The sequence below is a fragment of the Schistocerca piceifrons genome, chromosome 1, assembly GCF_021461385.2.
Source record: "Schistocerca piceifrons isolate TAMUIC-IGC-003096 chromosome 1, iqSchPice1.1, whole genome shotgun sequence".
Classification (NCBI taxonomy): Eukaryota; Metazoa; Arthropoda; class Insecta; order Orthoptera; family Acrididae; genus Schistocerca; species Schistocerca piceifrons.
Genome location: NC_060138.1, coordinates 846,944,655 through 846,959,115, shown reverse-complemented (window position 1 = coordinate 846,959,115; position 14,461 = coordinate 846,944,655). Strand labels below are relative to the sequence as shown.

The 14,461-nt window shown below is 39.1% G+C and overlaps 1 protein-coding gene across 1 annotated transcript in view; it reads left to right on the top strand.

Annotated features, from left to right (window-relative positions):
* LOC124715533 (ileal sodium/bile acid cotransporter-like) overlaps positions 1-14,461 on the top strand; it is a 186,675-nt gene that overhangs the window by 136,163 nt on the left and 36,051 nt on the right. Inside the window, exon 2 of the mRNA XM_047243104.1 lies at positions 5,283-5,514. Coding sequence (XP_047099060.1) covers positions 5,283-5,514 — 232 coding nt within the window. The remainder of the gene's footprint in view (positions 1-5,282; positions 5,515-14,461) is intronic.

Below are 14,461 nucleotides of genomic sequence, written 5' to 3'. Positions count from 1 at the left end.
ATACTTTCTCTCGCTCGCATTAGAACTGCAGTGTTCTGCGGTACACAGTTCTGGAACCGCTGCTCTAAAGCACTTGTGCTTATCAGCCAATTTAGGATTCAGCTTGCAAGTGAAGGGCAGAAACACTAGACTGAACAAATAGCTACTTTAACACGTTTTGCATGCCAGAATTCCGGCGAATGTGATTTGCGCATACAGATAGTTGCATCTGGGCCGGCCTTATTACGAGCTACAATGGGAAGTACCCTCTGTCATACACTTCCCAATGGTTCGCAGAGTGTGGATGTAGATGTTAATGCAGAGGGCAACACTACTAATGTTCAACCATCTATTCTTTTACACCACCTGTCATGTTATTCCTTGTACATTACGAATTTAATGGACACTGTGTACGCACCTGAGACCGACTAGTTCATGTGAAACTACGATGGGTATGGTGTTAAGTGGTTTCTCTTCGTATGTGTATTTTGAATTAGTTGCGTAGGATCCAACTCAGCATTGTCTTTTACTCGAGAACACAGCACAGTAGCCAGAAGTAGATCACAGGAGCCACGGCCAGAGTCGGTTTCATCCAGTGACAGTTACGTTAGGCTGCAATATGACGCGGTAGCATACAGAGAAACCTTTTACGTCAACTGGCCCTTGCTGTTGAAGCCTACGTGCAAACATGTCATTTATTTGTATAAACAAATCCGAAGATTCTCAGTAACCCTCGAAACCGGTGATAATTGTCGCGGATTTTCTCCACTCCTTAGTAACACACGCTTTTATAAAAAAAAAAAAAAAAATTAAAAAAAATACGAAATATCTTCTAAAATGCACTGCACAAAGCAAAATCTTTAGTCTTGTAACGCGACAGGCTGACGGACAGGGCGAGCAGCAATCTGCGGCTGTTTGCTGATGATGCTGTGGTGTGCGGGAGGATGACGACGTTGAGTGACTACTGGGGAGGGTACAGGATGATGTAGGCAAAATTCCTAGTTGGTGCGATGAGTAGGCAGCTCGCTCTAAATATAGAATAATGTAAGTTAAAGCAGGTGAATAGGAAAAAATACCCCGTAATGTTCAGATAGAACATTGGTAGTGTACTGTTTGACAGTCACGTCGATTAAATATCTGGGCATAACGTTGGGAAGCGATATGGAAATAAACGATAAGGGACGACGACGAATGGTCGACTTCGATTTATTGGGAGAATTTTAGGAAGGTGTAGCTCATCTAAAAGGCACACTGTGTACAGAACACTAGTGTGACGCACTCTTGAGTACTGATGGAGTGTTCTGGATCCTGCCACATCAGATTACAGGAAGACATCGAAGCAATTCGAAGGCGAGCCACTAGATTTGTTACCGGTAGGTTCAGTGTTACGTAGATGCTTCATGAATTGAAATGGGGATTGCTGGAGACGAGACGACGTTCTTTTATTTAGAAAATTTAGGCAACCAGCATTTGTCAATGGCTGCAGAACGAGTCTACTACATTTCGCATAAGGACCACGGAAATAAGATAAATTAGGGCTCGTTCGGAAGAGTATAGATCATTGTTTTTCCCGCCACTCTGTGTTCCAGTAGAGCAGGAAAGGAAAGATACTCTGCGCCAGGGAACATGCGGTGGCTTGCGGATTATTTATGTATGTAGATGTAAAAGACGACACACTAATCCATTTATTCAGAACAAAAGTACTCAGATTAGGCAGTATATACTACACACTGAGTTGACGAAGGTCATGGGATAGCAGCATGCGCGTATACAGATGACGGTAATATTGCGAAAACAAGTTATAAAACAGCAGTGCATTGGTGGAGCTGTCATTTCTACTCAAGTGACTCATGCGAGAAAGTTTCCGACGTGATTATGGCCACACGATGAGAATTAACAGATATTTAACGCAAATTGGTAGCTGGAGCTTGACGCATAGGACATTCCATTTCGGAAATCGTTAGTGTATTCAATATTCTGCGATCCACAGTGTTAAGAGTGTGCCAAGAACATCAGATTGAGGTATTACCTCTCACCACGGATAACGCAGTGGCCGATGGCCTTCACTTAACGACAAAGAGCAGCGGCGTTTGCGTAGAGTTGTCAGTGCTAACCAACAAGCAGCACTGCATGAAATAACCGCAACAGTCAATGTGGAACGTACGACGAACGTATCCGTTAGCACAGGGCGGCGAAATTTGGCGTTCATCGGCTATGACAGCAGACGACCGACACGAGTGCTTTTGCTAATGGTCTGACATCGCCTTCAACGCCTCTCCTGGACTCGTGACCATATCGGTTGGACCCTAAATCACTGGAAAACCGTAGCCTGATCAGATGAGTCCCGATTTCAACTGGTAAGAGCAGATTGTAGGGTTCAGATGTGGCGCAGATCACATAAAACCAAGGACCCAAGTTGTCAACAAGGCGCTGTGCAAGCTGGTGGCTCCATAATCGTGTGGGCTGTGTTTACATACCATGGGCTGGGTTCTCTGGTCCACTGAACCGATCGTCCACTGGAAATGGTTATGTTTGGCTATTTGGGGGACCATTTGCAGCCATTCTAATCTTCGTGTTCCCAAACGACAATGGAATTTTTATGGATGAAAATGTGCCATTTCATCGGGCCACAGTTGTTTGCGATTGGTTTGAAGAAAATTCTGGACAATTCGAGAGAATGATTTGACCGCCCAGATCACCCGAAATGAACCCCATCGAACATTTATGTTCGCACACAAAATCCTGTGCCGGCAACACTTTTGCAATTATGGATGGTTGCAGTGGCGTCACGGCGCAGTATTTCTGCTGGGGACTTCTAGTGACTTGATGAGTCCCACGTTGAGTTGCTGCACTACACGGGGCAAAAGCACGTCCGACACGATATTAGGAGGTGTCTCGTGAATTTTGTTATCTCAGTGTAAACTCTCAAGTGACATATGGTATATTTTCACATGACTAATACATTTGAAGACCGTCTTTCGAGCTCACAGCCGTGTAGAACCTCATTTCGTTCCGTTTAATTTTTGTGGGGCCGATACGAATGATAAAGAGTTTTGCATTACGTTGTGAGTGTTGTGAAAATGGCCTACAGTAACACTCGGGATTTCAATAGCCAAATGCGAAATGTAAATTATACTTAAAGTGAGAAAACTTTTTAGCGAGTGTATGTGGCGTAAATTTTTGATTGTCATTGCGATATTCACTTTTAAACTGGATGCGTAATTCTCATCTATTTTAGTTTGTCCTCCTCGAAACAAGGATGTCCAACGGCTAATAGCTGGCCTGGGTAAATTAGTGGTGTGAAATAGCAGGAGTTGATTTTTGTGATTGAATGATATAAAACACACTTTTCCACTTGAGCTTCTTAAGTTTAAGCACTTTTCTCATATTTTGACATTATAATTTCAAATAAAATTGATAAATTTTTACACATTGGAATGTAACAGTTGAGTTGGTCGTATGTTTATAGGCCTAAATATAATACATAACTTAGCGATACAGCTGCCTTCGCAGCTCACGCTTATATAGCCAGTAACTAAATTAGGTATATTCTTGTTTTTACGAAATAAATGCATTTACAACTACGCATCGATGATTTGAATCATCTCATGTACATCATCTTCTCACAAATGCGTCTGCAGTGTTGTAGATACGTTTTGTTTCTGTCTGATTTTTACTTTATGTTGAACAATGTGTATTACAAAAGGTTTACTAATTTATTAATTCATTTTTGTATTTTATTCCTATCAATGACACGGTCTCCTGTTATAAGATACACTAATGGCCATTAAAATTGCTACACCCAGAAGAAATGCATATGATAAACGGGTATTCAATGGACAAATATATTATACTAGAACTTACATGTGATTACATTTTCACGCAATTTGGGTGCATAGATCTTGGGAAATCAATACCCAGAACAACCACCTCTGGCCGTAATAACGGCCTTGATACAGCTGGGCATTGAGTCAAACAGAGGTTGGATGGCGTGTACAGGTACAGCTGCCCATGCAGCTTCAGCGCGATATCACAGTTCATCAAGAGTAGTGACTGGCGTATTGTGACGAGTAAAATTGCTCGGCTACCGTTGACCAGACGTCTTCACTTGGTGAGAGATCTGGAGAATGTGCTGGCCAGGGCAGCAGTCGAACATTTTCTGTATCCAGAAAGGCCCGTACAGGACCTGCAATATGCGGTCGTGCATTATCCTGCTGAAATGTAGGGTTTCGCTGGGATCGAATGAAGGGTAGAGCCACGTTCATTGTTCAAAGTGCCGTCAATGCGAACAAGAGGTGACCGAGACGTGCAACCAATGGCACCCCATACCATCACGCCGGGTGATAAACCAGTATGGCGATGACGAATACACGCTTCCAATGTGCGTTCACCGCGATGTCGCCAAACACGGATGCGATCATCATGATGCTTTATACAGAACCTGGATTCATCCGAGAAAATGACGTTTTGCTATTCGTGCACCCAGGTTCGTCGTTGAGCACACCATCGCAGTTGCTCCTGTCTGTGATGCAGCGTCAAGGGTAACTGCAGCCATGGTCTCCCAGCTGATTGTCCATGCTGCTGCAAACGTCGCATTCCGTATTACCCTCCTGAACCCACCGATTCCATATTCTGGTAACAGTCATTGGATCTCGACCAATGTGAGCAGCAGTGTCACGATACGATAAACCGCAATCGCGATAGGCTACAATCCGACCTTTATCAAAGTCGGAAACGTTATGGTATACATTTCTCTTCCTTACACGAGGCATCACAACAACGTTTCACCAGGCAACGCCGGTCAACTGCTGTTTGTGTATGAGAAATCGGTTGGAAACTTTCCTCATGTCAGCACGTTGTAGGTGTCGCCACCGGCGCCAACCTTGTGTGAATGCTCTGAAAAGCTAATGATTTGCATATCACAGCATCTTCTTCCTGTCGGTTAAATTTGGCGTCTGTAGCACGTCATCTTCGTGGTGTAGCAATTTTAATGACCAGTAGTGTATATCTGAACTGTATAGTTAGCTTTTATCGAAAAATTCGTGAGCAGTGAAAACATGAATGTTCACATTTAGTACACAATGTAGTCTTCGAAATCTTGATTGCAAATTATACATTCCACTGAAATTTATAATTATTGTTGATATCGTATTGAATAACATAATCTGCAAAAGTAACAAAGCAACTGATATTACAAAAATTTACGAATTTTTTTATCTTATTAATTATGAAAGACTGTTACGGTGTATTTCGCTATTCGCAAAACTGCCTGCCTTATTGCAGTGTGTAACGCTTGCCCACAGCTGCCTGCCGCTGTTGCTGGCGTGGGCGGCCTGCCTGGCGGCCGGCCAGTCCCCAGACGCCTCAGACTCAGGCTGGGACTGGGACTGGCAGGTGCAGTTCTTCCCGGAGCTCGTGGGGCAGCTGCCCTCCGACTCGAGCACGCGAGTAGACTTCAACACCAGCGACCTCAGTGATGCCGACCGCCGCTGGGGCGTCGTCACCGTGGCCAGCCGTGACCCACACATCGCCAAGGTATGTCGCTGCCGCTACCTGCTGTCTCTCTCTCTCCTGACGCCCGTGCATCCCGATAGCTCAATAGTTAAGAGCCGGACTACAGACGCGATGGTTCAAAATGGTTCAGATGGCTCTGAGCACTATGGTATTAACATCTGAGGTCATCAGTCCCCTAGAACTTAGAACTACTTAAACCTAACTAACCTAAGAACATCACACACATCCGCGCCCGAGGCAGGATTCGAACCTGCGACTGTAGCGGTCGCGCACTCCCAGACTGAAGCGCCTAGAACCGCTCGGTCACCGCGGCCGGCAGATGCGATGGTCACGGGTTTGATCCCCTGCCGTTCCTAGGATGTTATCTGACCTTTACCTCTTCTTTCGTCTTGGCAATGTCAGGTAATATGAACATGCCGAGTCCTACCATGGTTCGGAGCTCACGTTAAACTGTAGGTTTTAATGTTAGTTAAAAATGTTGCACAGCTCATAGGCTAATGAATTCGTGTAATAACCTCAGAATTTAGGGTTCTGTGTCAAACAGAATGAAGTAATTACAGATATGGGACGTTCAGAGCACGAGGGAATCAAGGCAAAATAACAAAGTTCTGAGAAAAGTAGACATAATATTTTTGCTGAATAATTAACTGCAAGAACAAGTTTACATCATTTTAAAATGCACAAATGATATAATATATTTTGTATAATATATTCTCACATTGAAGAAGGGTAAATTTAACTGGTATTACATGCCTCACTGACTGTAAATGTAAAATTTTGGACTTGATTCTTTTGTGCACTAAATGTATTGTACTTAAATCTTACTCTTTAGTCTAGTCTTCAAGTTCCATTACAGAAATTGTAAAGAGAATACATTTCTTGAATATATAATCATAATTTTATTTCTTCTGTCTGCTTATAATAAATATTTCCAAACAAGAAGTTATGCAATTCAGATTCAAAGGAATTTGTATTCACTTGAGGCACTGTTCTCCAATTTTTGTTTGTAAAATTGCCTATAAAGCCAGTTAAAACATATGAAGCTGGAGTATTTAGACTACTCCAGCTGGCCTAGCTTCCATCACGTCAGCTACAGTAAGTTTTAAATTAGATTAGATTCAGTTTTTGTTCCATAAACCCAAAAATGAGATGATTCTCTTGGCTGAGGAAGATTTCAGAAGGTATAACATAAAATATTTGAACATAATACTTACTACCTTGATCATTTGTCAGGAGATTGTTATGTACTTTCAATAAATTTATCATACACAGAATACCTAAGCTTGACTGTTGTTGCAAAGTGCTAGCAAAACGGAAATCTAACTGACATTTTTACTTAAGCTGGTCTAACAGTCCCTGTTAAGATATTCATCTACAGAGTAAAAGGACTTGGGTATCAAAAAGTCTTTCAAACTCTGTTTAAACCGTGCTTTATCTGAAACAAAGTTTTTAATGGTTGCTGGCAATTTATTGAAAATGTGTGTTTATGAATATTGGACCCCTTTTTGGACCCAGTTAAGTGATTTTACGTCTTTATGTAGATTGTTATCATTCCTAATATTGATACTATGTGTTGAGCTGTTGGTTGGAAACAGAGATATATTAATTGCAACAAATTTCATTAAGGAATAAATATATTAAGAAGCAGTGAATATGATCCAGTATGACATAATATTTATATCTCCTACAACTGACATCATTCCCACTGCAAATACAGGCACTTCAGCAATTCTGTCATATACCCTTCCAAACTGAATTTATTATCGAATTGTAATCCCAGAAATTTAATAGTGTTAACCTTTCAATCTGCATGTCTTCATATGTTATATACGTGCTGGAAAGAAATCTCTTACAGGCTATGAACTGCATATAGTGGGTCATTTCATAGTTTAATGACAGTGAATTACCTTTAAACCATATATTAATGTCAGTGAAAATTTGATTAGCAGCTATTTCTAAATCTTTTTCCAATGTTTGTATTGTCTGTAAACAAAACAAACTTTGCATCTGGCAATGTAACCAGTGGGAGGTCATTAATGTACACAAGACGGAGCCTTGAGGAACATCACATGTAGTTAATTCCCAGTTAGATGAAGACTGACTGCTTACTACACAGGTATTTCACAGTGACACCCTTTGTTTCTGTTCATTCGGTATGACTCAAACCATTTCGCAGCATTGCCGATGACACCATAATATTCTAATTTACTTGAGAGCTGTTTAGAAGAATCTTAGAACAGTCTTTTTTTGTCTGTCAGGACATTTGTCAATTGAAACTGTCAGTCTATAGTCGCCACTTCTAGAAGTGTTAATTCACCAATTACTAATTGCACTAGGGCTAATGTTTACAAAAATAAATTAATTTCAGTCGCAAGTGAGAATGATAATTTTTTTAACTGCAACTGATTAAGTGTAATGGAAACTCTTCCTTTACATATACAGTTTAGTTATTCATTACAAAAGCTAATTAGCTTTCAAATGACAAATTATCTTTACAATATTTAATTGTACAGATTGATTAATTCAATGAATGTAATTGTTAAGAATATTTACTACTGAAAAGTCAAATACAATGAACAGACCTCTTTACACTGTGAACACATACATGGCACAGAACTGACTGACCATTGTACATACACATACACTCATTACTGAGAGCCCTCTGTCAGTTTAAATGTACCACATTCCAGCACACCTTCTTACATGTATATCACAGTCAAATTACTTTTAACATTTCTCAAAATTTAACAAATTTCTTCTTCCACAATGATTTGGTAAGAATGTCTGCTATACTGTTTTCTGGGTCTATTTTACAAATAATTGTAATTCCATTCATGTAACATTCATCCATAAATCAGTAGTGTACTTCAGTGCACTTGAATTTTGTGTAAAGTTAGCATATCCAGCAACACTGAGTGCCCATTAGTTGTCTTCATATGTTTTAACTGGCTCATCAGACTTGAATCTCAATGACGGTTTATGACAATGCTGCATAGTCAGCAAAAGTAGAATATTTTATAACACTTCCTTGTTTCTTAGATTTCTAAAATATAACATTTCCAAGTAATCTAGTTACATAACCTGATGTAGAGTTATGAGCTACACAATCACCTGCCCAATCTGCATCTGCAAGACAATATAAGAGATCAAATTTTCCATATATTTCAGTATTTCCAAAACATATTTAAGGTGAGCGTTATTGTAACAGTTTTGAAATCTACTCAAATAGTTTACATTGTAACTTATATCTGCTCATGTTCCTTAGTTAATACACAGTAGAGTGAATATCAAGTTACCATATTTAATACAGTGTGACAATTATTGAACTATATGAAATAAAATTGTCATAACTTCTGAACAGTTTGTGTTAGGATGTTCAAATAGCATTGTTGGCCATGTGGCATGATGGGAATTAGTATGGTTTGTTTTAGCAATAAAGCCCATTTTCTTTTGGATGTGTTTGTCAGTAAGCAAAATTGGCACATTTGGGGGACTGAGAATCCGCATTTCGTGATAAAGAAGTCTCTTCATCCTCAACAAATTACTGTGTGGTGTGAAATGTCCTGTCACAGAATAATCAGTGTGATATTCCTTGATGGCACAGTGACTACTAGATGGTACATGAAGATCTTGGAAAATGACTTCATTCCCATTATCCTAAGTGACCCTGGTTTTGACAAGACTCCCTTCTGACTCTGAGTTACCCAGAGGCCACTGGCATGTGCCTTGATTGGAAACCAAATTCTTCGGATACGAACACATATCAGACAAGGTGTACACCAGTAACCCCAAAACCACTGCTGAACTGAAAACAACCATTCAGGGGGTCATAAACAGCATCAATGTTCTGACACTTCAGAGGGCCATGCAGAATTTCACCATTTGTCTGCACCACATCATTGCCAATGATGGCAGGCATATCAAACATGTTGTAACTTAAATCCAAATATCTGTAGTAATGTTCAAATGTTGAATGAAGAGTTTGTAAATAATTTAGGTTTCTCTTTTTTGTATAGTTCAGTAATTGTCACCCTGCATCATGACTTGCATCTTGTGCTGGTTCTAATTTGAAATTAACTTCTTTTGGCGTACTGTACAATTTCGAATATTCAATCTGATATTTCTTAGCCTAATTCAATATAGCTTTCATATTATTACCTTATTTGTGTAATTATGGTCAGTATTTATTCCAGGATAATTTGTTACTTCAACTGAGTCTTTCATTTGAAATTGCTTGGATAACAGTTTCTTGAGTTCTAGTATTTTCCCTTTACTTTTACTATAACTTAGCACATCGCCATCGAACACAAGTATATAGACTGCAATCATCAATTCATAAAGGCAATAACCATAGTTACTTCTTTTAAATCCTATAGTTTTTAGAAGGAATCATTTAACAATCGTACCATGAGTTAGAACATTCTCTCAAACTGTATAATGCCTTCAATAACTTACAAACTTTTCCTGTTCCATTCTCATATCCTGGAAGTTGCTTTACATAAATTTCTGGGAAAATTTTAAAATTTAGAAACGCAGTCTGTAAATCCGTTTGTTCTACAATTGAGCCCATTTTGCAGCTATATGGCAACAAAAGTTTCAGTGTTTGTATCATAGCAACTGGTGAATAAATATCAGCGACAATTTCTTTTGTAGAAAGCTCCTTACAAGTGTTATCTGATATTCTTATAAAAACCCACTTTACATTCACTGATTTCATTACCAATTCCCAAGTTTTATTTTTATTTAGATTTTCCATTTTGTTATCTATTGCTTGCTTCCAAACTTTTGACTCATTACTACTCTTCATCTCCTCAAAATTTTCTGCACTATCAGCAATACAGAAGTTTACATAAATTAAGTTACCCATGACACAATCATTAAATCCATCGAGAAATTTACATTCTGTAATTGACCTTCTCAGCTTACATTCTTGCTCTTTTTTCTGATTGCTTGAACTCCCTTTGATGCTCTTTTTGCATATACATGTACATACATACTCCACAAGCCACCATACGGCAGATGGCACAGGGTACCCCGTTCCACTACCAGCTTTTCTGTTCCACTGTATGAACCCTAATCTTTGTAATTTTATCCTCATGGTCCTTACATAAAATATATGTTGGTAGCAGTAAAATCACTCTTCAGTCAGTCTCAGATGCCAATTCCCTAGATTTTCTCAATAGTGCTTCTTGAAAAGAATGTCATCTTCCTTCTTAGGTTTTCCTATTTGAATTCCTGAAGCATCTGCATAATACTTATGTGTTGTTTGAACGCATTGGTAACACATCTAGCTGCTCAGCTCCGAATTGCTTCAATTTCTTCCTTCAATCTGATCTAGTACAGATCCAAAACAATCGAACAGTACTCAACAGTGGGTTGCACTCATGTCCTGTATGCTATCTCCTTTACAGGTCAACCACAGCTTTTTTCAAAATCCTCCCAATAAACCAAAATTGATATTCGCCTCCCTACTACAGTTCTTATATTCTCATTCCATTTCATATTGCTTTGCTAGATATTTAAACAAAGTGTCTGTGTCAAGCATGAAACTACTAATGCTGTATCCAAACATTATGGATTTATTTTCCCTACTCATCTCCTTCAACTTACATTTTTCTACCTTTAGAGCTAGCTGCCATTCATCACATCAACTAGAAATTTTGTCTAAGTCATGTTGTATCTCCCTGCAGTCACTTAATCTCAAAACCCTCTCGTACATCACAGCATCATCAGCAAACAACTGCACAATGGTGCCTGTCCTGTCTGCTCCACCAGATTGTTTATATGCATAGAAAACAATAGCAGTTCTATCACACTTCCCTGGGCACTCCTGACGATAACCTTGCCCCTGATGAACACTTGCCATCGAGGACAACATACTGGTTTCTATTACTTAAGAAATCTTTGAGCCACACAGATATCTGGGAACCTGTTGAATAAGCTTGTATCTTCGTTAACAGCCTGCAGTATGGCATCGTGTCAAATGCTTTTCATAAATCTATAAATATGTCACCTGCCTGTAGACCTACATCCATCATCCATAGTTTGCAGCGTATCATGCGAAAAAAGGGCAAGCTCAGTTTCACAAGAGCGATGCTTTATAAAACTGTGCTGATTTGTGTACATAAGTTTTTCTGTCCCAAGGAAATTTATTATGTCTGAACTGAGAATGGTTTCGCATCGAGTTCGTCCCTAAGTGACTGAATATACCTTTGTAGTTTTCATTGTGATGTACCGCCGGGAATGCATTTTGTTTCATTGTCTGTATGTTCTTGAGGTGATAATTTATTTGATGTATACCTATTCCTGGGCGGACGTCAATTTTAGTATTCGGCACTTCAACGTTTTTAATTACTGAGTCACCAATCATTGAGAAGTCATTTCCGGTGCTTTGTTTGCCAAGTTCTTGATGCTTCCTTCCTTTGCTTTTGCTCATTACTGCAACCCACTTATAGTTCTTTCTACGCGATTTTAGTCATTATCATCACTTTTTTCAGTCTCCATATAGTTTTTAACACTTTTAGTGTGACTGTTTTTTTGTCATTTTCCTTCACTGATTCACTGTTTCCACGGATCCATAAACGTTTATTTAATAGTTTCGCATTTTCTTGCCTCAAGATTACAATTTATTTTCTGAGAGTCTCAATGTCAGTAACCTGAAAATTTCGTCTGTTGAATTTATCGTGTTGAGAAAATCTTCACGTTCATCAGTAACACAGTCACAGCATGACCATCTAATATCGTCATTTACGAAATTTAAATTCACAAAAAAACATGGCTCTGAGCACTATGGGACTTAACTTCTGAGGTCCTCAGTCCCCTAGAACTTAGAACTACTTAAACATAACTAACCTAAGGAGATTGCACACACCCATCCCCGAGGCAGGATTCGAACCTGCGACTGTAGCAGTCGAGCGGTTCCAGACTGTAGCTCCTAGAACCACTCGGCCACCCCGGCCGGCTGAGATTCACATTAGCACACTTTTCGTGTAACCAGATGTTACATTTCACACAGAGGATGCTTTTAATCACAGGTTTTTTGCATTCTTTACATGCTGAGTTGTTAGGAAACTGCTTTTTAGCTGAGACTGAAGTGTCGCTCCATTGTTCTACCGGCGCCATCTTGACTCTGCTTTCTGTTATTTTAGCATAGTTAATCAAATTTCTGTCCATCTCACGGAAATAATAAATACATTTTTCATTACAATTAAAAATATCATTATAAAATGGGAAATAATGATAATTATATTTACATTTTTGTAGCTTGCAAAACTTAACTGTCCACAGCTTTTGCATTCAAGGGTCTTTTGAAGTTATGGACTTAGAACAATAACTGTCGTTATTAACAAAATGCTCTGTGACTCTACTATCTAATTACCAGTAAATTTGTCCATTGCCTCTCTACTCAATATTGTTACATGCCCATTTTCTTCCTTTTTCCTTTCTCTAGGCTTTGTTGACCTTCAGTAGACCTTGCGGTTTTCTTTCTTTGGGTTTCGCACAGCCCCTTATTTGGCATGTAGTTTTGTTGATTTGCCTGTTCCAGGTAGGAGGGACTGATGACCTCACTGTTTGGTTCCTTTATCATTAAACCAACCAACTGAACAACCAATTTTAGTGAGCGCTTCACAAACTGTGTTCTGTGGAACACTGATGTTCTGTGGGAAGTGAATAGGTGCTCTCCAAAAAAAACCATTAATAACATGGCGTTTTTTGACATTTCTGTAATATTTTTAAAATTTTAATATTATTTCTCTGTTATTACTTACACCTTGTGACTGAAGTAATCACCAAATAAAACACGTTTTTCTCAGTTTCAAACAAACAAACTGCTCTACCAAAATACCAAGATTCGCAAAGCATTCCATCAGAAGAAAAATTTGGAAACCCATGCCTCAGCGTCTAATTTGTCAAACTTTTTCATTATCACAGCTGCAGTTTTCTTATCACTCAAGAATTCCAGGTGATTGTTCCAGATTGTTACATAAGTGTAGTTCAACATGGCCAGATTTTCCTCTTCCCCAGTATCCTCATTGTCTATTCTCTTTTTTGTCCTTGAAGCCATGGTATGGCATTTCTTCATTTTCAGCTATGGTACATTTCCATTCACCATTTCCAGTTTCCATAGTTTTCTCCATGAAACACTGGTATATTGACGTCCATTTTCACAAAGTACACATTTTGAATAACAGTCTTCCAGTTTCGTTCATAACCGTCTGCTAGTGTTGGGTTAAGCCTACTGTTGGGTTAGGCGGTCATCATGTAAAAGATTGGTTTGAATGCCACAGTGCTTTACGAGCCATGACGATGCTACACCATTGCCTTTCTCTGACCTCTGAACCCAAAAATTTATAAGACCATCTTGTAAGGTAACAATATATTTAATTGGTATTGAATGCTTTAGTTCTCTCTCTTGCTCATCCCCCTCTCCCCCCCATGCCTGTTTGTTTCTGTATCATTTGTTATTAATAATCTTATTGTGACACTTGATTGTCGAAAAAATATGCACCTTAAAAGGAAGGATAAGCTGACAAGAGCAAATTTTGATGCTGTAACTTCTACCTTTTATGTCCCAGAACATACGCAAACCAACAACTGACGTTGGCACCTCCATGGAACTGTTTTATTTACACTGATTATTGGATAATGAGAATGGAGAATTGGCAGTCAGTGAAGATAGTAACTGTAAACTGGTAATGGCAGTTTTTTAATAAAAAAAAGATGCAGTTGTGACTCAAAAGTATTTTCAGTAGTCAGCAATCACTGAATTTGTGGTCATTCAGTGGAAAATAAAACAAAATTGTCTGATTATAGTGTCCTTCATTATGCTGTTAACATGTATATCAGTTTTCTAAATGCCATTAATATCTGTCCCTGTTTTAAAATTGTATAAATTTGACATGCCTAACACGCTGCTACAGATGTGCTCTCTGCATCCATGCTGAGGGTGGCTTTTGTTATGGCTGTA